The sequence below is a fragment of the Heteronotia binoei genome, chromosome 8 (genome assembly GCF_032191835.1).
Source record: "Heteronotia binoei isolate CCM8104 ecotype False Entrance Well chromosome 8, APGP_CSIRO_Hbin_v1, whole genome shotgun sequence".
Taxonomy (NCBI): domain Eukaryota; kingdom Metazoa; phylum Chordata; class Lepidosauria; order Squamata; family Gekkonidae; genus Heteronotia; species Heteronotia binoei.
Window position 1 is genome coordinate 38608299 of NC_083230.1, and position 22175 is coordinate 38630473.

Consider the following 22175-nt stretch of genomic DNA (forward strand, 5'->3'; position numbering starts at 1 on the left):
TAAAATTGGGGAAAGCTGAATGTGTGGAAATTCTGCTGATACAATTTTGTCATTTTTTTCATGCAATTCTGGTTTGTCTTCTTTCAGAATGAGAATATGAGCATGGGGAAGGCCTCTTTTTTGAAATTTGATTACATGGACTTTGGCCACTGGAACTTTGAAAACATGGTTTCTGGTTAGATTGCTGATTAATTTTTTCGATTTCAGATGGAAGACTCTTGCAACCCAAACTGGATGGTGTTCAACAGATTGGCCATTCAAGTGTTCAGTAATCTGCCATTTTGAATTGCAAGTCATAATAATGAAAGGGTCAGGCTTCTTGTAGCTCCTGACAATCACCATTGCATCTTGATAGTTTTGTATCATATTTGTGGGCTACCTTGAAATGATGGCAATATCAGAGCTTTCCCAGGAAGGAAGTCTTCTTCATGTCAACCAGTTTGGATTTGATCCATTAGACCTTTATACTTTTGATTCAAAGATAAGATTGATTTTGTTGAATGTCATTCAGTCAGTTGGCTGCCATTTTTACATATGCATCGATGATGTTTTGTTGCATAAGCTTTCCTACAGTAAAGAATGGACTGAATTTATCCTGTATTGACAGATGATAGTGATAGTACTGTATTTGGATGACCCTTGATCTTGGCTTCCCAGATGGATTTTGGATAAGAAGCATGGATCTGGGTTTATGTGTCAATGGAATGTCAATTCCCCCACTTTGATCACTATAAGGGAAAAAAAGAGGATACACCAACAGTTCCGAATTTAGATCAAGAATGCTGATTCTTTCTGTTTTTCTATTGCTACTGGTTGTAGTTGTATGGCAAAGAATGAGTCATAGTAGAGTGGAGATTGGCCGTTTGCATTTTCAAATACAATGACAATTTCATTTGATCTCGGAGCATTATATCTCCTTTGGTCATTTTTGTGCTCTTGAATTATTTATTTATTTGATTCTATTTATATCCTGCGCTTCCCAAGCGGGATCAGGGAGGGTTACAACAGAGGTCAAACAAAACAGAATTAAATTTCAATTAAAATAAGATTTAAAATTACAATATAACAACTAAAATATCAGCTCTGCTCCAGCAATCACAATAAGGCCTCAAGGTCCATCAAATACCAGTTGTCAGAGAGGGGGAGGCCAATAAAAGGCGATGTCCATTGCTTCAGTTGAAGGTCTGATGGAAGAGCTCTGTTTTGCAGGCCCTGTGGAAGTGCAATAGATCTCGCAGGGCCCTAATTTCCAGAGGGAGTTCATTCCACCAGGCAGGGACCTGGGCTCTAGTTGAGGCAAGCTAGAAGTCTCTGGGGCCAGATACCATCAGAAGATGTTGTGTTGCTGATCTTAAAGAACAGGTCTCATATGAGGAGAGGCAGTCCTGAATATATGCTGGCCTCTGGCCATATAAGGCTTTAAAGGTAAGCACCAGCACCTTGAAATGGACCTGGTACTCAATAGGCAGCCAGTACAGTTCACGGAGCACAGGATGGATCTATGCCTGTGCAGGCGATGAAGTCAACATTCATGCAGCCACATTTTGCACCTGTTGGGAGTTTCCAGATCAGAGCCAAGGCAGCCCCGTGTAGTTACAATAATCTAGCCTGGAAGTGTCTGTTGCATGAGTCGCTGTGGCCAGGTCACGGGGAGTGAGATATAGGACCAGCTGCCTGACCTGCTTCAGATGGAAAAAAGCAGACCTAGTGGTGGTGGTAACCTGGGCCTCCACAGACAGAGTACACCCGACTTCCGGGGTTGGAGCATGATGAGCTGACCTGTTTCTCCTAAGAGGAGCAGACCAAGATCTTTGTTTTGGGCATAAAAGGCACTTTAATGCCTGCTGCCTACATTTTCCAGTAAAGGAATCAGTCTAGGACGTGCATATGTCATTCGAGGGGACTTGGCTGATGAGAGATCCCAGGAGGGGTGTTTTTTCAGATTTGAAGGATCCCCGATGAGAGTTTGCATTCCATCATCTACAAAGAATCTCCGGAGTCATTGATTTGACATAAACTCATCAAAGTTCCCGCTTCCTATGGACTATAATAACATCAGAAGATAGAGTGGATGGTATAATTAACGATAAACGCCACTAAGGTAGAAGATCCTTATCTTTCACTTTGGGACCAAATTAAGACTGTTAAAAAAAAAGTTTTACGATCCAGAGCTATTGGCTACAGTATGAAATTAAAGAGAAGTGGAAGGGGGTGAAAGTGGAATTTTTGGAATTAAGGGGAAGCAGAAAAATACTTGCTGTTGAAAATTCCTGTGGCTTCTGAAAAAAACCCCAGCCATAACAAAATTGCAGTTTCTTATTACAAAGCAGGAAGTGACGTGTGCTTCAAATATCATGAGATCAAAATCAGTGAGAACGGAACTTCATTGCCAGAGAGTCAGGAAGTAATTGCTGAGAGAAAGAGGAACTTCCAAACATCCGGGTATTTTCAAGAACCAGAAACCATAGAGAAACATCGGAGGCCATTACAGAAAGGTCAAAATTTTTTTTATAAAATAAACTGAAACTGGAACTGTAATAATACTCAAAATTAACATAAAACATCCCCAAAAGGCGAAACAATCTGGACTGTATATTTGAAAATGAATAATAAGCCCTACGGGGAAAAGGAAAAGTTTTTAAAAAGAGAGGTTTGAAAAATTGTGACTGCTATTTTGGAATTTTAAAAACTTTAAAAATTAATTTCTCGAGCCAGGGAGCTCTGTGGATGGCGATTTTGGGCTTGTTGGAAAGGGCATGCTCTAATCTGTTAAATGCAACCATCAGATTGTGGATTGGTGAGATCAGTTTGAGCCCCATTATTTGCAATGGACAGCCAGTAATGTCTGATCAGAAGCTGGGATTAAGAGCTATAAGGTCAAGAGCCTTGTTGGCAGAAGGGAAAATGTCTAAACAAGGGCAGGACCAACTGGATGCTATGGAAGCAAGACTGTTAAAAGCAATGAAGGATTTAATAACAGGAAGTGAAAAGAAACTCACTAAGGAAATAATTAAAGAAATACATTCAAGTGCTGAAGAAGTAAAGATTTGTATAACTGAGGGCCAAAGTATTGTCTGTGAGCACTGCTACCACTTTGCCCTGAATGACGGAAAGGTAGGATTGTAGTGCAGATTTGATGGCCAACAATGCCAAATAGTTGATGTGATGAGAATAATAGACAACTCCCCATTTTGAGCCCATTGAGAAGTCTCAAAGGTGGGCCCCCATCCTGTAAAGGAGGAATCTGTAGTCAAGGTTTTTATAGGTACTGGATGTTGGAATGGAGCACCTTCAGACACAATGCAGTCCTGGTCCCACCATGTGAGAATGTCTGAGTGGACTTAAGTGTTTCAGAAACCATAACTGTAGAGGCCTAATTCATAGCTTGGTGAACAGTATGGCAGACATGGTGGCCACCATGAGTCTTAGCAGTCTTTGTATGGTGAGGGCTGTCGTGAACAGTTGAGATATTATCATCTGCAGTACGGAACCAAAGTGGCAAGGCCCTAGAAGGGGGAAGAAACACCCGAGCCACCCATGAGTTGAGAATGGCTTCTACGAATTGTACATGCTGAGCCAGCAACGTTGGATTTCTTGAGAGTTTGCGCACAGGCCTAGCTGTTGCAACAGGAGAAGTGTAGTCTGAATATCCTGATTTAGTTGTGATTTGGGAGTTGGCCACCAGTATCCAGTTGTCGAAATATGGAAAGAGAACTACGCCTTGAAGTTGCAGATAAGCAATCATTACCATTGTTTTGGTGAATAACTTTGGGACAGCAGATATCCCAAAGGGAAGAGCCGTGTATTGGTTGTGGTCATCTCCTATCATAAACCGGAGGCAGTGTCTGTGATTGGGTCAGATACTCAAGTGGAAGTACACATCCTGAAGATCTATGGTTGCCATCCAACAGTTTTTGGTTAGCAGAGGAGGTATATGTGCCAGGGTCGCCATGCAGAACTTCTTTGGTGTGATGAAGTTGTTGAGCACTCTAAGGTCCATGATGGGCCTGAGATCCCCATCCTTTTTGGAAACAGTGAAGTGACAGGAGTAAAAGCTGTTATCCACTTGATTGTTTGGCACAGGTTTTATGGCATCCTTGTTCAGGAGACAGATAATTCTGTCCCTTAGAATCTGAGATGGTGGAGTAGTGATGATTTGAGAATCTGGAGGATGATGAGATTTGATCGCGTACCCCTTGGCAATAATTGTAAGCAACACAAAGCAAAACCTACACTAGGCAATAAATTCAACATTAAATTCTTTTATTTCTTCTAGCCCGTAGTCCAAAATGAAGACCCCGGAGTTTATTTCTCCGCTTTCAATTTATAAACTTCATCAGTAGTATGAGCTTCAATTAAGTTTTAAGACATCAAGAAAGGAATTTGGGTCCATATATTCTTTCTCTTTCATCAATCAAGTTTTTTGGACACCAAGGAAAGAATTCAGATCTTTGCATTAATTTCCTTCTTTCTCCCCTGGATCTAAGCACCTCTGGAACTAAGCCAATTTCTGGTTAGATGGGTGTCTAATAATTGTAAGCATCCATCTGTCCATGATGATGTTGCCATGATGGTAAGAAGGTGTGTAGGTGGACAGACGACAACTGGGAGTGCTAACTTATTTTTTTAAAGGAGTTACAGAGAAAAAGAGCTTACCAACCAGAGCCTCAGGAAAACGCCCTGTCATGCACACATCAGAAGAAAACTGGCAGGATCCTGGCACACACACCACCTCCAGGCACGTGCAGTGGAATTCCGAGGCATATTCAGTGGGAGGCCACAAAATCCTCACTTTGAAGCTTTCCATCACAGTTGGAGTTGGCACAGGCACCATCTGTTCCCAAGGGTGTGAAGCACAAAGAACATGCCAAAGATAAAAGTTGTGCATATTTCCACTGTCTGCCATTTTTAGGATGCAGTGCTCCTGAACAGAGGTAGATGGATCCACTGATTCTAAAAAAATAAGGGCTGTAACCTGGTGGTGGAGCCATTTGTGTTTCCATTAATGCAAATGCAAGGGAGTTTTAATTGACCATAGGTTATCCAAGAAGTTTTTGGAATGCTTATGGTGACATATTAAAAGTTGTTCAACTAATGGGGAAATGTGAATGAGAACTAATTGGACTACTCCTTTGGAGCTACAGGTAGAGAACTTTCTATCAGATGGTCTTTCTCCAGGGAAGTGCTTGGCATGACAGAATTCACATATGTGGTCCAGAGTGCCACACGAATGTCTAGGAAGAGCATTCTCATCATCTATGTAGTATAAAGCTTTATGGTGTGAAGTGATCTAGCTCTGAGGACTCTAACTTCTCTATCACGGCAGTTTTGAAGCCTTTGAGCAGTTACCTCAGGCATTCCTTGTCATCTGCTTATGAGTTGTCTGTCATTTGGTGAGATGTGTTCGGGGGTCATGCTGTCTCTGCAGTATGGACAGCACGCATGCAGAGATTCAGTGTCAATTTGCTGTGGTGTCATAGCATGATGACAATCACATAGATGCTGAAACTTAGCATTTCTTTCATCTGCAGTGTGTTGTTGCCATCTTTTCCTGTCATATTCTGCCTTGCAGCGTTTAGCATCAGTGTAAGCTTGTGAAGTTTCTTTTTTGCCGTGGCTTGCTTATGTTCTATTATGCCATAGAGTATGCACCTCGGCAGCTGTTTTCTGTAGTGGAAGTGATCTGTGTTGGCTGGGGGACACCACGATCTCTGGGAGACCTCCAGGCTCCACTGGGAGATTGAAAATAACAAGAAAACACTGTGTATATGCTTTTTAAAAGAAATACACTCATTTTAAACTATTATTTTATATGATTCCTAATTTTCATCTTTCGTAAGACTATATCCTACCAATAATTACACATATTTCATTACAATTTCAGTTGAATGCATCCAAAACAAAGTTTTCTGTCAGTGTAGACATATACTTCTCTAAATAATGCTGTCCTTATTCTTCTTCAAGACACAGTCCCGATAATGTCAATTTCAGTGAGTCTGTCCAGTCACCCCCAACATAACTCTTCTATGTTGACAGGAGATATGCTGTCTTGTATTCACAAATTGTGGGTGATAAAACAAAAGACCACAAACTTGACTACCAGCAGTACATGACTACAATAATAGGAATAAGCGGCAACATGAGCCCTAGATTAACTGCAGGTTTCCATAATGAAATCTTCAGGCCGCAACTTAAACGGAACTAACAGTATGACGATTTCCCAGTGTCATTCGATGACTTCACATGTGTCTCTCAACATTTACATCAAACCATTTAGAATGTTGGAGTTGGGAGTTTAATATTGATGGGAAAATCAGAGCATCAGACCAACATGGCTGGGGTTGCCAGCTCCCTGGAGGTCTCCCAGAATTACAGCTCAGCTCCAGACTATAAAGTGCCGTCATGGCGGGCTGGGCAGGAGCTCTGGAGCCACCCCTAACACACAAACTACGTAAGCCTGGCTTCCTACTCCCCCTTCTCTGGCCCAAGACTGCTGGGTGGCCAAATTCAAAAGCATTTTGACAGTGGTGGCAGCTAGCTCAGCCTCATTCTGGTCCCTGGTGGTGCTGCATTTGCACTTGACGAGTGGCAGCTCCATAGGCCCTGCTGATCCCCGGCCTCTCATGAGCACCTTCATTGGGAAACCTACCATCAGGCCTGGGACTACTGCGTCGGTCAGTCGTGCTCCTTTCCCCTCCCAATGTGTGCTCTGTCTCCAATGCAGATGCATGAAAAGTGAGTCATCTCCCAGTTGGGTGTTGGCAACCCCAGCCTGGCTGGCTCCAGGGCCTTTGAGAGGCTTAGGGGCTCAGCCTCACACATGGCCAAGGCCTAGCTTGGCCCTCCTTTGCTCCGTTGGCCTCCCAAACAGAGATAAACAGCCTCTGAGCATACAAAAAGTGCTGCCATGGCTGGCTGGGCTGGAGCTCCGGAGCTGCCTCCCAAACACTCTAGCAGCCCGGCTTCCTCCCCTCCTTCCCTGGCCAGTGGCCTCACCTGCTCAAAGGCTTGAGTCCTGGCCACCCACCAGGCATTCAGATCTAGCAGTGCTTTTATGGTGGTGGCAGCCAACCTGGTCTCGCTCTGATCCCTGGCGGCGCCGCATTTGCATTTGGTGGGCAGTGGCTCCATAGGCCCAACTGATCCACAGCCTCTCATGAGTGCCTTTGCCAGGAAACCCACCACTGGGGCCAGCCCCATTGTGTCAGCAGGTTGCATTCCTTCTTTCCTCTTCCTGATGTGGGATTCGTCCCCAGCGCACATGTGTATAAAGTGAGTCGTCAGCAACCCGGGTTGTCTTTTATAAAGGGATACTATTTTACAATAACAACTAGTATTAGACCCAGCATTTTTCTTTTGGACAAACAAAATATACAGAAAGCTGCGTAATGGTGCCAATTAAATCACTACGAAACCACCAAAATACAAAATTTGTAATGAGGTATGCATTTGGATCTACTTGAGCCAAAAATATGCCCCCAAGATAATACCTTATCAGTATTTTGGGGGTATATTTTGGCATCCCAAATGTATCCACATTTTCTTGGGAAAACCAACCCCCCCACCCAAGAAAATGCTGGATATATTTGGGAATTAATGGTAGATTTTAAAGCATATTTTAAAGGGACTGCAAAAGAAAGTCCAAGGATCAACTGTGCCAGGGAGAGCAGACTTTTCCTGCTGGCTTGACTTGGGACTGGCTTCTCATACAGTCCAGTTTAAACCGCAATGCAGGAGAAGCTATCCCATCCAGGTCTGTGTACAGCACGCAAATCCTGTGGCCAGGTAGGAGAAGCCAAGCTAGTCGCAGGACTGGGCTGGCTTTTATTTTTTAATCTGTATTTTTCTTCTCTTTCTATTGGACCCACTCAAAATTTGAGATTTCTGAAAAATCCCAGATCCAAATACCATACCAGTATTGGGAGCCATGATTTTTCGAAAATACCGAAATTTTCACAGGTCCAATAAACTCAAAACGGAAAATATTGATGAAAAATATACACTCCCTTAGTTTGAAACAACAAAAGATTCTAGCCAAAATTTTAAAGCTTTGTTGCCAAATGTGCATTATCTATTTGGTAAGTAAAAAAATTTGTCATATGAAGATAACTGACAGAATAATCCATTTAATACTTAAACCTATATCATACTGATTGTGATGAATAAGAATGCACTAAATTATCACTATAAGGATTCAGATATCTATCCATCATCAGTAATGGTACAGTTCATGTTTTCCAGAATGGCTAAACATCACACACAAATAATTTAACAAAAACTATACTGAGAAGTATGCATATCACATTTTACCTCAGTTTTAAAAAATCCAGCAAGAGCATTTTGGCATTATGACTCAATCATGTTAAGATATGGACAAGACCAAAGGACCAACCAATAGCTTATGTGGTTCTAATTTGTTTTCCTAAATTGCATGAAAATTTGCTTTGCTAAATGACAGAATATTAAAGCCAAGGAAACCTGCAGTTCAAAGAAAAAATAGTAATAACCTCTGCACAACACTTCTTGAGCACACTCATGTAACTTTTTGAATTCCCATCATCCTGTTCATGGCAGTGTTACATAAACTATGGTGGGGATAGATTTATTTCCACTAATTATTCTTATTTAATGTGGAAGTCCTGGATATAACTGTGCAGGTTACATATATAAAATGATTGTCAAATACTTTAAATTATAAAACACAAAAAGGCACATATAGATTGTCTACACTTAAATCACATTTCTTTAAAAAACAGAATAACTTCTGAGATTTGTAAACAATTTCTTCTCACATTTTTAAAGTGAGGTTAGTGCTGTCCCCATTATTGCTACATTCACAGTTTAGCAGATTTTTAGACTAGGCAGAGCTTTTTTTCGGGGGAAACGTGGTAGAACCGAGCTTTGTGGAAACAAAATTCTCAAAAAAATGTTTAAAAGTTCATGAGGGGCTCCTGTGTGTTTCTCCTTCATTTCCCTCTTAAGAGTTCCAACACCTCTTTTTCCAGAAAAAAAGCCTAGGTATGGCTAAGGTGAAAAGTCATACCTGAAGTGCAAAGACCTTCATGTTATCTTATCCATTTGAGGTTTACAAACAAAGTGAGTTATGTAGAACAACCTGAATACAAAACTGAGTGATTTATTCACTGTGGTGAGAATCTGTAGTAACTGAGCTTTCAACATTCTCTGCAGTTTTTTCCCCTGCAGAGAATTCTTCAGCTTGCACCGCATCTTCATTTTGTCCATAAGGGCACATGACTAAGAAATGATTAGAGCATTATTCTATTTCTTGCATGAATATCCTTCAGGCATCAGGTACTCTCCCACATCTTTGTTGTTTAATTAAGTAGTTCGGAGAGCCTATAATGATCATCTTCCCTTAGATTTTCTATCATAAATGTCCCTTATGCTTTTTGTTAGCTGCTTTATGAACACTTTATATATTCTTCCACAGTAAGTGTGCTGTGTCTTTTGTAGCTCCAGTTCAAGGGGTAGCAGCAAGGAATGTACCAGGTCATCACCAAATGAATACTGAAAGAAAAAAAAATAGAAATGCTATATGAATATGGTTCTGAAGATCTTAATAATGCTATTCCAATAGCACTATTTTTTTCACAGCTGTTTTGAAAACGCTTTACATTTTTGTAAAATATTCAACTTTGTGGAAGAGTGTCTCTAAATGTTTAATGGACAAGACTAGTAAAAAACCTGACAGTATGTTTAATACAGTACAATATACAAAATTCTCTCCTGACAAGTTCATAATATATTTCCATTACTCAAAACATCCAATTACTGTCAACTAAAAAAAATGAATGCAAAATGTTTTCACCTGGGGGGAAAAAGCCCTCTTCATATAACCATTCAGGCAAATTTAAAAATGAGTCAGACACCTAAATTAGTGGGTTAATTTACATGATCACATGCCTGCCATGTTGCAGCTTTTTGCCTGAAATGGGTATAATTATCTCCGTCTGCCATTCTTTAACATAATATATAGCTCTTATTGGGTTGAAACAGTAAAAAAAGAGTAATCTATAGTACTATTAAAGATGGGGCAGTTTCATTAAACTGAATTATGAACAAGCATATACAGTATTTTATGGGAACCTGAAGTAAAAACAGCCATTAATCCAAAGTTACAGGTTGTCTGGCTAAAGAGGTTTTTATTAAAAATAAATAAATATGCAAACTCAACATTTCAAAATAAAATAATTTTTGCTAATCTTGTTCACATCAGGTCAGTATTGATCTACATCTTTTCTGTGCCTTATGCATAAACAAAAACTGATCATAAATAAAGCTGAGAGATTTTCTGGCAATCCTCCAAGGAGCAAAGAAACTGTATTTTTATGAGACCACATTTTCTTTCAGTGTAGTGTATCCTCAGACCCCCAATAGTACTCTTCTTCATTTTTATATCTTTATGACAAGATGCAACAAAGCATCATTAAAATATACTATTGACTTTTGAAGGTTATATACAAGATAGGATGCACGATTAAAATAAGCAACATTGCAGCATTTTACAGCTCTTCGGTGAGAATGCTGGAATACTGATAAATAGTTTATTAGAAACCTTACTTGCAGAACACAGATGCCAAACAATTATGCCAAGCTTGAAAGATTTCTGCAGGCTTCTTCATATTATAAATTGCACAGATTAAATCAGCTAAATTATATAGAAAGGAGTTTGGAGTGAAAACAAAACTGAACTTTCAGTATCTGAGCACCGCCCACTTGTTTTATCAAGATGTGAAAAAAATTATCACAGCTCTTCCAGTCACCCACTGTGGTGTGCCAGTGCAGTTCTCATAACTACAATCATTTTGACTATAGCAATCCAGCCTGAGTACTACAGCACTATGCCAGATGCCCCACTGGAGTTCTAGAGACTCCTGAAGTTGTGTGCTTCATGACATTGACATTTAAATAGGCTTTATTACACTGGGATTTAAATAAACCATGATTTCAGAACAAATGTTTTGGAATTCCTACTTTACATGTTAAACAGAAAACTGTTTATTAACCAAGATTTTAAGCGAGCAATGCAAACAAAGGATGAAGTTGAAATTCACAGTGATATTTTTATCATAAAATCAAAGTTACTAAAGAAGTTAACACCAATGCAGAGATGAAAATACTCACGTATTTTATTGCTTCATACACAGCTCGAAAAGCTGGTTGTTTGTCATCATGATAAACACCTCTGTTTCCATGAAGGATAAATATTCCTTCTTTTTCAGCTTGCTGACAATTGCTTCCATAAATGCAGTGGTCAGGACGATAGTTCCATTGGCAAGAAAATACAAATAGGCTTTCTGTACAGAATACACACACACAAAAAAACTTGATTGGGGCAAACTTACTCATTACAATTTTCTTTATTTACCTTACACTGTAAAGGCTCAACAAAAAAACCCTGAAAAATTAACAATCACAATTTTAGCTAGGTGATTTTAATATTTTTAGATAAATACATAAAGATTGGAGCATTCTACTTCAGATATGATGGAGGGGCCCACAGTATGAAATTCACCAACATCCCCCCTTCCAGAACCACTGTATCAACTGGCTGCAATCTACTCTTTGCAAAAGCTCTTCTGACCTCAACAGACACTGTATTTACCAAATAATCATACAGCCTATATTATTCTCAATAATATGCAAGGGACATTAATTAGGAAGTACAGCAGGTGAAATTTTATGGAGGATATCTGCTTAGAAGATACCTGAATTTGAATTTACAACTGATTCAAATTACCCAACCTGATGAAAATCTAGTCTCCTAAGGCCCCACTGTTAATTCATCATTTTGCACATACCACACAACACACCACACTGAAACCTGAGTATGTTTCAATTAATATTTTTAAAAGTAAAGCATTCTGGGGTCCACGTACTGATAACCAAGATACACAAATTCAGATACTACACTAAAGCAGTTTTACAAAAGCAATTTACCTGGATTATGAAAAAACATGATGTTCAGAAGATCCTGATCACCCCATGTTATATTCAACTTGTATTTTTTTAGCAGCGGCATAAGAATTTCTTCCCAACGTAACCGTGCGGTCGTCATATCATTCTTCATCATACAAAACAAACACCAAAAGAGGATGTTGTAGAAGAAAACACACTACTGAAGCCTTAATTTCATATTTATTTGAGTGCATTTAGATTGACCAATTTTTTTGTTAAAGATATGCAGTAATGCATCTTTACAATGATTAAAAAATGTAAATATTTATAGAGTCTTATGGTGAACCAAAAACAAGAACATATGCAAGTTAAATAACAAAACAATCCTAAACTAAAATTAACTGTAATTAAAATGCAGAATGCCTAAGCACATCCTAGCTATTTAAGAACTACCCCATAGATAAGAACATGCAAGGTTACCAGTTCACACAAAAGCTTACCAGTCCTCCATTCACAATGGACCTTTATGTCACAAGTTGTTTGAGTAGTGGGCTAAACAAACTACTACCTGGAAGCAACTGTCATATGCCTCAGGTAAGCCGCTAACGGCAAGATTTCCATATAAAGCACCAAATAAAACAAGCATCACAATATGTTCAATTATGGGCTAAATTATTTAGGAGTTTACAAGTAGGACTTGCATTTTTGATGACACCTAAAAAAGCAAAGAGCCTTTCTTCAGAAATTCAGAAAAACTACGAATGATGCCACCATGAGTGTTTACAGTATAAAATGTAGTGGAAGAGATCCTGTCTAAAACTTCCAAGCACAGAAGCTACACACACGGATTGGACTGCCTCCCCAAATCCTGCTTGTCGATGATGGGGGAACTCAAAAGCAGCATAAAGGGAAACTAAGAGGGCTCAACAAGTGGGAACCTGCAAGGACTTGTGGAGGGTGGGTATCTCATTTCCTTTCCTCTAAAGGCCTCACAGCGTCTTCCCTTTCCCCTGATTTCTTCTCCATTTCCCACTCACCAGCAAACCTACTTTAATCTTCCCTCCCTCGATCTTCAGGTTTCCCCTCCTTTTCTATCCCAGCAGCCTCTATCTTGGAAAACTATGGCCCAGTTATACAGTGCTAGTTGCTGGGCTTGGTCCAGTTGTATAGTAGGGAACCTGCAAGGGCTTGTGAGTGGCATCTCATTTCCCCGGCCCTGTCACCTTCCTCACACTATTTCCTCTTTCCTTTCTCCTGGTAACCCCCCTATCCTCACCTTTGCCTGCTACCTTCTCTCCTTCCCAACCTTTTATCGCCCCCCCCCCCAATTTTCAGCAACATTTATTATTTAATTCATATATACCCAGGCTTATTTCCTCAGATGTAATTACTATATTTTTCACCCACCCTTCAGCCAAGGAGCTCAAAACAGCATACATAGATCTCTTCATCCCCACTGTATTTGTGTAATAACTTTGTGAGGTTAGTTAGGAGAGGACTATCCAAGGCCAACCAAAGCCTGTGCTTGTAGTGTATTGTGAATGATCCCAATTCACACATTCTGTCTGCTATGCCACGCTGGTTGAAATGGTAGTCGAAAGTGGAGATGGGAGGAATATTTCTCATTGTTTTCCTATACAGTCCAAGATCCTAGTATTACATGAATGGATCTTTGACCAAAGAACCTTGGATCTTGTCATTCAGGATGACTTCAAGTCAGTATCAGTAAACGTACATGCCTCTTCTTCAGAGACCTGCTCAAGGTGGCTCACAATGACAACACAAATTGGTAACATGTACAATCTGGGAGCCGGCCCAAGTATTTGGGACTTATTAGTAAGTCCTGAATAACTGGGCCAGCTCCCAGATCCAAAGAAAATTTGTCAAGGTCCACATTACATGTTACAGGTATATATGTTTGAAATTACTGTAGATCTGCAGAAGAGCTACAGTGCAAGACCCACTGAAGGACTAAATTTATAGCTTGGAGATGACCTTGGACATACAAGTTTTTCAGGTATTGGCTTCAGCCCACAGCTTCTTCCTGCAGAACAGGAATCTGGCCACCACCATACATTTTGATAATATCTGTTAACTGATTTCTGCAGTGCCTTTAAGCAGGGGCACCCTGAAACTCTATCCAGAAGTTATTAGCACGAACTGAAGCAGTCTACTGTACTCTGGTGAGCAGGACTTTTTTTGTAGCAGGAACTCCTTTGTATATTAGGTTACACCTCCCTGATGTAGCCAATCCTCATGGAGCTTACAGTAGGCCCTATAAGAAGAGCCCTGTAAGTTCTTGGAGGATTGGCTACATCAGGGGGGTGTAGCCTAGTAAGCAAAGGAGTTCCTGCTACAAAAAAAGCCCTGTTGGTGAGAGCAATTAGTTAGAAGCATGCAAAAACAAATTCTCATGCATTTATGTTACTTTGATTTTCTGGGCATAATGCATTTGTTGCTATTGCCTATATAAGAGTAGCATACCTTATGAATTCTGCCTCCTTTTGGTTATGTGCCTAGTCTATTCAATATATTGAATTAATGGGAATGTGCGCCAGTGCACTCTGCATTATGAAACAAAACATTGGAACCTACCTGAAAGCTTCTTCTCTCCAGTGGTGCAAAGTCATCCAAGCTGGCTAGGTCATGTCTTCATTCACTCTGGTAGGGCTATACAAATTTTTGCAAGGACCCCTGCTGGAGAGATTGTAGGCTGACCCTCCAGTTGTGTTCAAGCCCTGTTCCTTATGACCTCCATGGGTATTTTCCTTTCCTTTATTGCTATTATATTCTTTGTTGCTCTCTCTCTTTTTGGGGTGTGGGGTGGGAATTGGATGACTTTGCCCCACTGAAGAAACCTTCAGGTAGGTTCCAATGTTTCATTTTCCTTCAGTGGGGGAAGTAATCCAAGCTATCTTTGCCCAAACTGTACTTCTGGGTGGGTTCCCTAAGACGTCTTAAGGTTCTACCACCTGATGCAGAACCCTCCTGCCAAAGGCTGCTTCTGCTGAGTACATCTGGTCGATCCTGTAGTGTTTGATGAAGGTAGAGAAGGACATCCAAGTGGCTGCTCTACAAATCTCCATGACTGAAGCTCTTGTAGAGAAAGCTGTTGTAGCTGCTGCTCTTCTTGAGTGAGCAGTGATCCTGCCGATGTGCTTTGTACACTTTGAATATGCACTGCTTCACCCAGAAGGCTCTAACAGATTTGGCACCATGTTTTGGTTTACCCACATGGTCACATATCTAGCAGAAGGGAGGCCTACCAGTTCCCATGGGAGACTTGTCCCTGAGCTTCCAGATGCCTCCAGAGGAAATAGGATGTTGGTCTGTCTGGGTTCCTCCAGTTCCTAACTACAGGGGGGTACCTCTCTGTGTGGATCTTCTGGCCTGGCATGTGACCCATGATGGTCTCCCACATTCTGCAATGCCATGCTGTGGTGACTGGAGGCTGCTTGTATGGCCGCGCTCACTCCTCCCTTGTTCTGCATGGTGGGGTGTCACAATCTGAAGCTTCAGTTTGCTTTCCTGGCTTTGCTAGCCTAATCTTCAGGTCCAAAGCTTCAGACACAGGAGGCCTCTCCATCTGCTTGCTGTGCTGGTCAACTTCCTGGCAGCTGCAGGAGCTGCAAATGAACCTTGCTCTGTCTCCATACCACTGACTGGCTGGTTCTGAAGCCTTTCCAAGATTTTAAAAGTTCACAAAGGTTTGGCGTGGAGTGGAACTCAAGCCTCCTACCAAAGCAGTAGGGCTATCCAAACTGGAGGGGTCAGCCTACAATCTCTCCAATAGTGGTCCATGCAAAATTTGCATAGTCCTACCAGAGTGAGCGGAGATGTGATCTAACCAGCTTGGATTACTTCCCCCGCTGAAGGAGAGCCATGTCTCTGGAATTCTCTCTATATTAAAAGCCATTTAAGATAGTCACCAACTGATTTTAGGCAGCAGTTAAAAGCTTTCATGCTGTGAGCTGGTTTGTTTTATCCTATCTACCTGGTTTTATAAGGTATTGGTTACCTAACAAATATTCTACATTGTTTTAAAGAGGTCCCAAGAATAGAATTCTTTAGCTGTGATTACACATGCTAAATAATGCAGTTCCAATCCACTTTCAATGCACTTTCCAATTGGATTTTACTGTGTGAACTGGTATAATCCAGTTTGAAAGTGCAGCGAAAGTGGATTGAAAGTGCATTATTTAGTGTGTGATCGCAGCCTTGGTTTCTTTTTCTTTTTTAATAAATAATTCCAGCTGGTGATACACTGTAAGGGATCAGTTTAACGTGACAAAGAAGCTCCTGTAAGCAACTTAAGGTACTCTTCTATAACAAAATTTAATCTCTGGTCATTTTCCATTCCAAGTTACAAACAGAAATGACCATTTGACCAATCAGACCTATAAAGGCAGTTCTATCACCATTTCACACAATGGCCAGCTAATCTCAGTTTGAAACAATAACTTCTGTCCACACAGAAAGAAACATAAGGCATTACAGTATATTTCACAAGACAATGGCTAAGGAAGGGACACATTTTTTTCTACTGCTGCTTGATCACTTTTAAGTTCAAAGTTGCCAGGCCTAACAAATCATAAGAAAATAAAAGGAAATGACAGGTGCTTGCACAGGAGACTACCTTTACCTTTAGACAGTTAACAGGCATAAAGAAATGATCTGGGGTGCAACTTTTGGTTATTAGTAGAGATGGGCGCAAACTGAAAAAAAATGGAGGTTTGTGGTTTTAGGTTTTCATGAACCAGTTTGTGGACAGGAAGTGAGCTCCTTACATGCCATAGTCCAACCCAAGTGACCTCCGTCCGAGTCAGGCCAACCCAACTGAGCTCCAAAGGCTGCTGGCTTGGCTGAGCTCCGAAAGTGATCCCCAAAGGCATTTATAGGCCTTTGGAGTCCACTTGCAGGTTACACCCATTGATAAGTGGGCTCTGAAGGCCTATAAATACCTTCACTCTTGGAGCTCAATGGGGCTGAAATAAGGTCCCAAGACATCTAAATGTCTTCAGAGTTCACTGCTGATCAGCTGGCCCAACCTGCAAAAGAATTTGCCTTTGGAGCTCACTCAGGTTGGGCCACGGGCCAGCAGTTGGCTCTGACAGCATTTAAATGTCTTCAGAGGTCACTTCTGGTTGGGACAGCAGACATGGAAGTAAGCTGTGAAAGCATTTAAAATTATTTAAGCACATTCTCCCAAATCCATGATTTGCAAAGCATGAACTGGCCTGATTCATCATGAATTTTGGTTCATGCTTCCCTAATTAGTCATGAGGTTGGAAAGTCAGAATATTGTAATTTAGATCCAACGTCTAAATAAAATTTTGGTTTATATAGCAAAACAGAATACTTTCACTGATTGTGCTTAAGAGTAATCAACACGTGATTACTAAATATTACTGGAGACACTGTTCTTAATATGTGACAGACTTCATCTGAAATTGCTTATTCCAAATGACAGAAAATTTAGTTCAATCATGATAAGAGTTTACAGGCAGCAATCTATGAAAGTGTAACACTTGGCACTTTTCTTGCTTTCCCCTGCAAAAGTGTCTGTGAAGTTAAAAGCAGACTACCCGTTCTAGAGTATTCTTATAAATTTCAGTATCTGAAGCATAAATGACTACTACGGGAAATAAACACAGTTCTCATAATTTAAAAGTTGGGTTATGAATAGATTATATGAACTGACTGAATAACAATCTTGAAAAGCTCCACACACTTTACAGCAGAGTGCTTTTTCAGAAACTGGAAGTTCAGAGTACGTAGTCCAGTAGTGCCACCTTCTGGTCTGTTTGTCATCTACACTTACCCCACAAGCAAAGGAGCTTCACTGAGTATCATACAGGACTGGGGGACTCTAGATTCTTACATAACTAAAGAAAAAATTGTTTTTTGCTGTCAAGCCACAGTTGACCCCATAGGGACTGCAAGGCAAGAGGCGTTCAGAGGTGGCTTGCCACTGCCTGGCTCCAATCACAACCTTCCTATTCTTTTGTGGTCTCACATCAAATACTAGCCAGAGGTTGACCTGCTTAGCTTTCAGTATCTGATGAAATCAGGCTAGCCTAGGCTATCCAGGTCAAGGCACAAACAAACATATAGTTAAAAGTTATTTTCTAAATTCTGATTTCCCTTTCCCATTTGACTGAGTGTGTGTGCACTCAGTATAAACTTTATAAAACTGGGTCCTAGTTCTTGTTTTAAACCAAAGTTCCCCTACAGTCCACACTACCTAATACATATGGAAAATGTATTACTGAGTCTCCCTTCATGACAGAAAAGGGACATTCTCTGCATCTCATTGTGTAGCTGCTCAGGAATGTTCTCGGGCACAGCCTCTACCTTAAAATAGCGTCAATTCTATCCAGAGGATAGACATAATCCACGCTACAGCAGCCTCATTTAATGCATGACCACACTGCATGCTCCTTTACTAAGTATAAGTGTTCAATGAAAGAGAATACCGTTAAAATGATGTTTAAAGCCTGTATATGAAATGGTTATGATAATGTACACATACCTTGAAATATTTTCTTCTTATACGGGTCATATTCATTAACATCACTCCAGAATTTATTCCAGTTCTTCCATAATACGGATGCCTAGCAAAGCGATTATACCATCCAATACGAGGCTCTTCATGCTCTGGTGCCATTGCAGCAATTTGAGAAGAATTAAACTTTTTCAAAAAAGACCAAATATCATCAACAGGTCTTAAGAACAATATGTCCGTATCGGCATACAATAGAGAGTCCACATCTTTGAGAATTAACTGTAAGAAAAGATGTTTGGAAACATGTATTAGGTTAAACACTGATCAATTTCTGAAACCCATCTTGCCCAGTGAGCTACTGCAGAATCATAGAGTTGGAAGGGACCTCCAGGGTCATCTAGTCCAACCCCCTTGCACAATGCAGGAAACCCACAAATACCTCCCCCTAAATTCACAGGATCTTCATTGCTGTCAGATGGCCATCTAGCCTCTGTTTAAAAACCTCCAAGGAAAGGGAGCCCACCTCCTCCTGAGGAAGCCTGTTCCACTGAAGAATCGCTCTGTCAGGAAGTTCTTCCTAATGTTGAGCCGGAAACTCTTTTGATTTAATTTCAACCCATTGGTTCTGGTCCTACCTTCTGGGGCCACAGAAAACAATTCCACACCATCCTCTCTATGAGAGCCCTTCAAGTACTTCAAGATGGTAATCATATAATCTTTCAGCTGCCTCGTCTTCAGGCTAAACATCCCCAGCAGCGTCAACCTTTCCTCATAGGACTTGGTCTCCAGACCCCTCACCATCTTCGTCACCCTCCTCTGAACCCGTTCCAGCTTGTCTATATCCTTCTTAAAATGTGGTGCCCAAAAATGAACACAAAACTCCAGGTGAGGTCTTACCAGAGCAGAGCAAAGCGATACCATCACATCACGTGATCTGGACACTATACTTCTATTGATACAGCCCAAAGTTTCATTTGCCTTTTTAGCCATCGCATCACACTGTTGACTCATGTTCAGTGTATGATCCACTAAGACCACTAACTCCTTTTAGCACATTCTACTGCTAAAACAAGTCTCCCCCATCCTATAACCATGCATTGGATTTTTCCTACCTAAATGCAGAACTTTACATTTATCCCTGTTAAAATTCATTTTATTGGTTTCAGCCCAGTTTTCCAGCCTGTCAAGGTCATCCTGGATCCTGTTTCTGTCTTCTTCTGTGTCTGCAACCCCTCCCAATTTAGTATCATCTGCAAATTTAATAAGCATTCCCTCTATTCCTTCATCCAAATCATTGATAAAGATGTTGAACAAAACAGGTCTAGGACAGATCCTTGAGACACTCCACTTGTCACTCCTCTCCAAGAGGATGTGGAACCATTCACAAGCACTCTTTGGGTGTGATCTGTCAACCAGTTACAGATCCACCTAACTGTAACAGGATCCAAACCACATTTTACCAACTTGTCAACAAGGATAGTATGTGGAATCTTATCAAAAGCTTTACTGAAATCAAGATAAACTATGTCTACAGCATTCCCCTGATCCAGCAAGGTAGTCACTTTCTCAAAAAAAGAGATCTGGTTAGTCTAACATGACTTGTTCTTGAGAAACCCATGCTGGTTCTTAGTAATCACAGCCATTCTTTCTAAATATTCCAAGACTGACTGTTTGATGATTTGTTCTAAAACATTTCCAGGTATAGACATCAAGTTGATGGGTCGGTAGTTACCCGGATCATCTTTTTTCCCCTTCTTGAAGATGGGACAACATTTGCCCGCCTCCAATCTTCCTGCACCTCTCCTGTTCGCCAAGAATTCTCAAAAATAATAGCCAGAGGCTCAGAAATTACATCCGCAAGCTCTTTTAGAACCCTTGGATGCAGTTCATCTGGCCCTGAGGACTTAGGTTCATTTAAAGAAACTAGGTGTTTATGTACTACCCCTAGGCTGATCCTAGGTTGGAACTTCATAACCTCATTTTCTGTTTTTGCCATGTTGAGCACTGCTTCCCTCAGAAGAGGAGGAAAAGTAGGAACTGAGCAGTTCCGTTTCATTACCTGTTACGATTTCAATTTCTTGCCCTCGCAATGGGTCTACCATGTCCTTGCTCTTTTTCTTACCCTGAACATAAGAAAAAGACCCCTTTTTGTTGTTTTTAGCATCGTTGGTCAGCCTGAGCTCATACTGAGCTTTAGCTTTCCTAACTTTTTCTCTATAAGCACTGGTGATTTGTTTATATTCATCCTTGGTTATAAGGTCCCCCTTCCAATTCCTAAAGGAGTCTTTTTTATTTCTCAAGTCTTTAGAGAGCTGTTTATGGAGCCACTTCGGCTTCTTTAGACTTTTCCCATTTTTTCTTCTCATAGGAATCGTCTGTGATTGAGCTTTCAGCATTTTGCGTTTAAGAAACTCCCACCCCTCCTGAGTCTCCTTCTTCCTAAGTATTTCTGGCCATGGGATTTTACTAAGCGTGGTTCTAAATTTATCAAAGTTTGCCTTTCTGAAGTCCAACCTATAAGTCTGACTACAGATAGCTTTTCCCTTCCCTAAGACTGTAAATTCCAAAATCACATGGTCACGACTGCCCAGGGTGCCCACTATTTCCACTTCTTCAATCAATTCTTCCTTGTTGGTGAGAATCAAATCCAAGATAGCAGATCCCCTCGTTTCCTTCTTCACTTTCTGAAAAAGGAAGTTGTCAGCAAGACAAGTCAGGAATCTATTTGACTTTTCATTTTTAGCAGAGTTGGACTTCCAACAGATGTCCGGGTAATTGAAATCTCCCATGATCACTGTATCCCTTCTCTTTGCAATATGTTGTAGGAGTATCTCATCCAAGTCCTCTGCCTGGCTTGGTAGTCTATAGCAGACGCCCACCATAATATCACTGTTATTTCTTACTCCTTTTATTTTCACCCAGAGACTCTCAACTGAGCTGCCATGCTCAGATTCACATTTTTCCTCATAAGTATACCTTCTTCACATATATTGCTACGCCTTCACCCTTTCTCATTTGCTTATCCCTTTAAAATAAGTTGTACCCCTAAGTCCTAATATTCCAGTTGTGTCATCCCACCAAGTTTCAGTAAGGCCTATTATGTCATAGTCTCCTTCCTGTATTAGGACTTCCAGTTCCTCGTGTTTGTTTCCCATACTCTGTGCATTAGTGTAGAGACACTGGAATCCACGTTTTATGCACCCTGATGGTTTAGTTTCCATACAAACCTGCAAGTTAACATTACCTAGCGTATGCACCACTCTCTGCAAATCTTTAATGTCCTTATCCTCAGTTTCTGGCATCATACGAGGCTTTGAATTATTGTTTCGCTCCCCCATACAATTTAGTTTAAAGCCCTCCTTATTAGGTTAGCAAGCGTATTAGGTTAGAAGTGTAACATCTATTCATCACAACAGACAACCTTCAGTTATCTGCTTTTCACAACAATATTACAGCACAAACATACAAAGGATAACACAAGCTATTTGGGATCATATTGACTGTGCACAAAAGTTCAATATTATCCAGAATGATTACTGTATTATCTATCTTAATACAATGCTGAATTAGAATCTGCCCACCCCATCCTGCCACTCTCCCTGAAAGAATGCCTCAGAGAGCTGGCTCACCTGGCAGGCTTCTGTATGAAGGAGGGAAGGGCTGGAGGATGATCCGGGTGAATAAACTGGCATAGTGTGCCAGTAAGAAAATGAGGCTGGACCAGGGAGTACTTGAATCCATTCCCCACTTG

At 40.8% G+C, this 22175-nt stretch overlaps 1 protein-coding gene across 2 annotated transcripts in view; it reads right to left on the reverse strand.

Annotated features, from left to right (window-relative positions):
* Nucleotides 1-8110: 8110 nt before the first annotated feature.
* GXYLT1 (glucoside xylosyltransferase 1) overlaps nt 8111-22175 on the reverse strand; it is a 61655-nt gene continuing 47590 nt past the window's right edge. For both annotated transcript variants that reach the window (XM_060244930.1, XM_060244931.1), the window contains 4 exons: nt 18452-18703; nt 11962-12085; nt 11146-11318; nt 8111-9528 (listed from right to left, as the gene is read on the reverse strand). In XM_060244930.1, the coding sequence (XP_060100913.1) occupies nt 9367-9528; nt 11146-11318; nt 11962-12085; nt 18452-18703 (711 nt within the window). In that variant the 3' untranslated portion in view covers nt 8111-9366. The remainder of the gene's footprint in view (nt 9529-11145; nt 11319-11961; nt 12086-18451; nt 18704-22175) is intronic.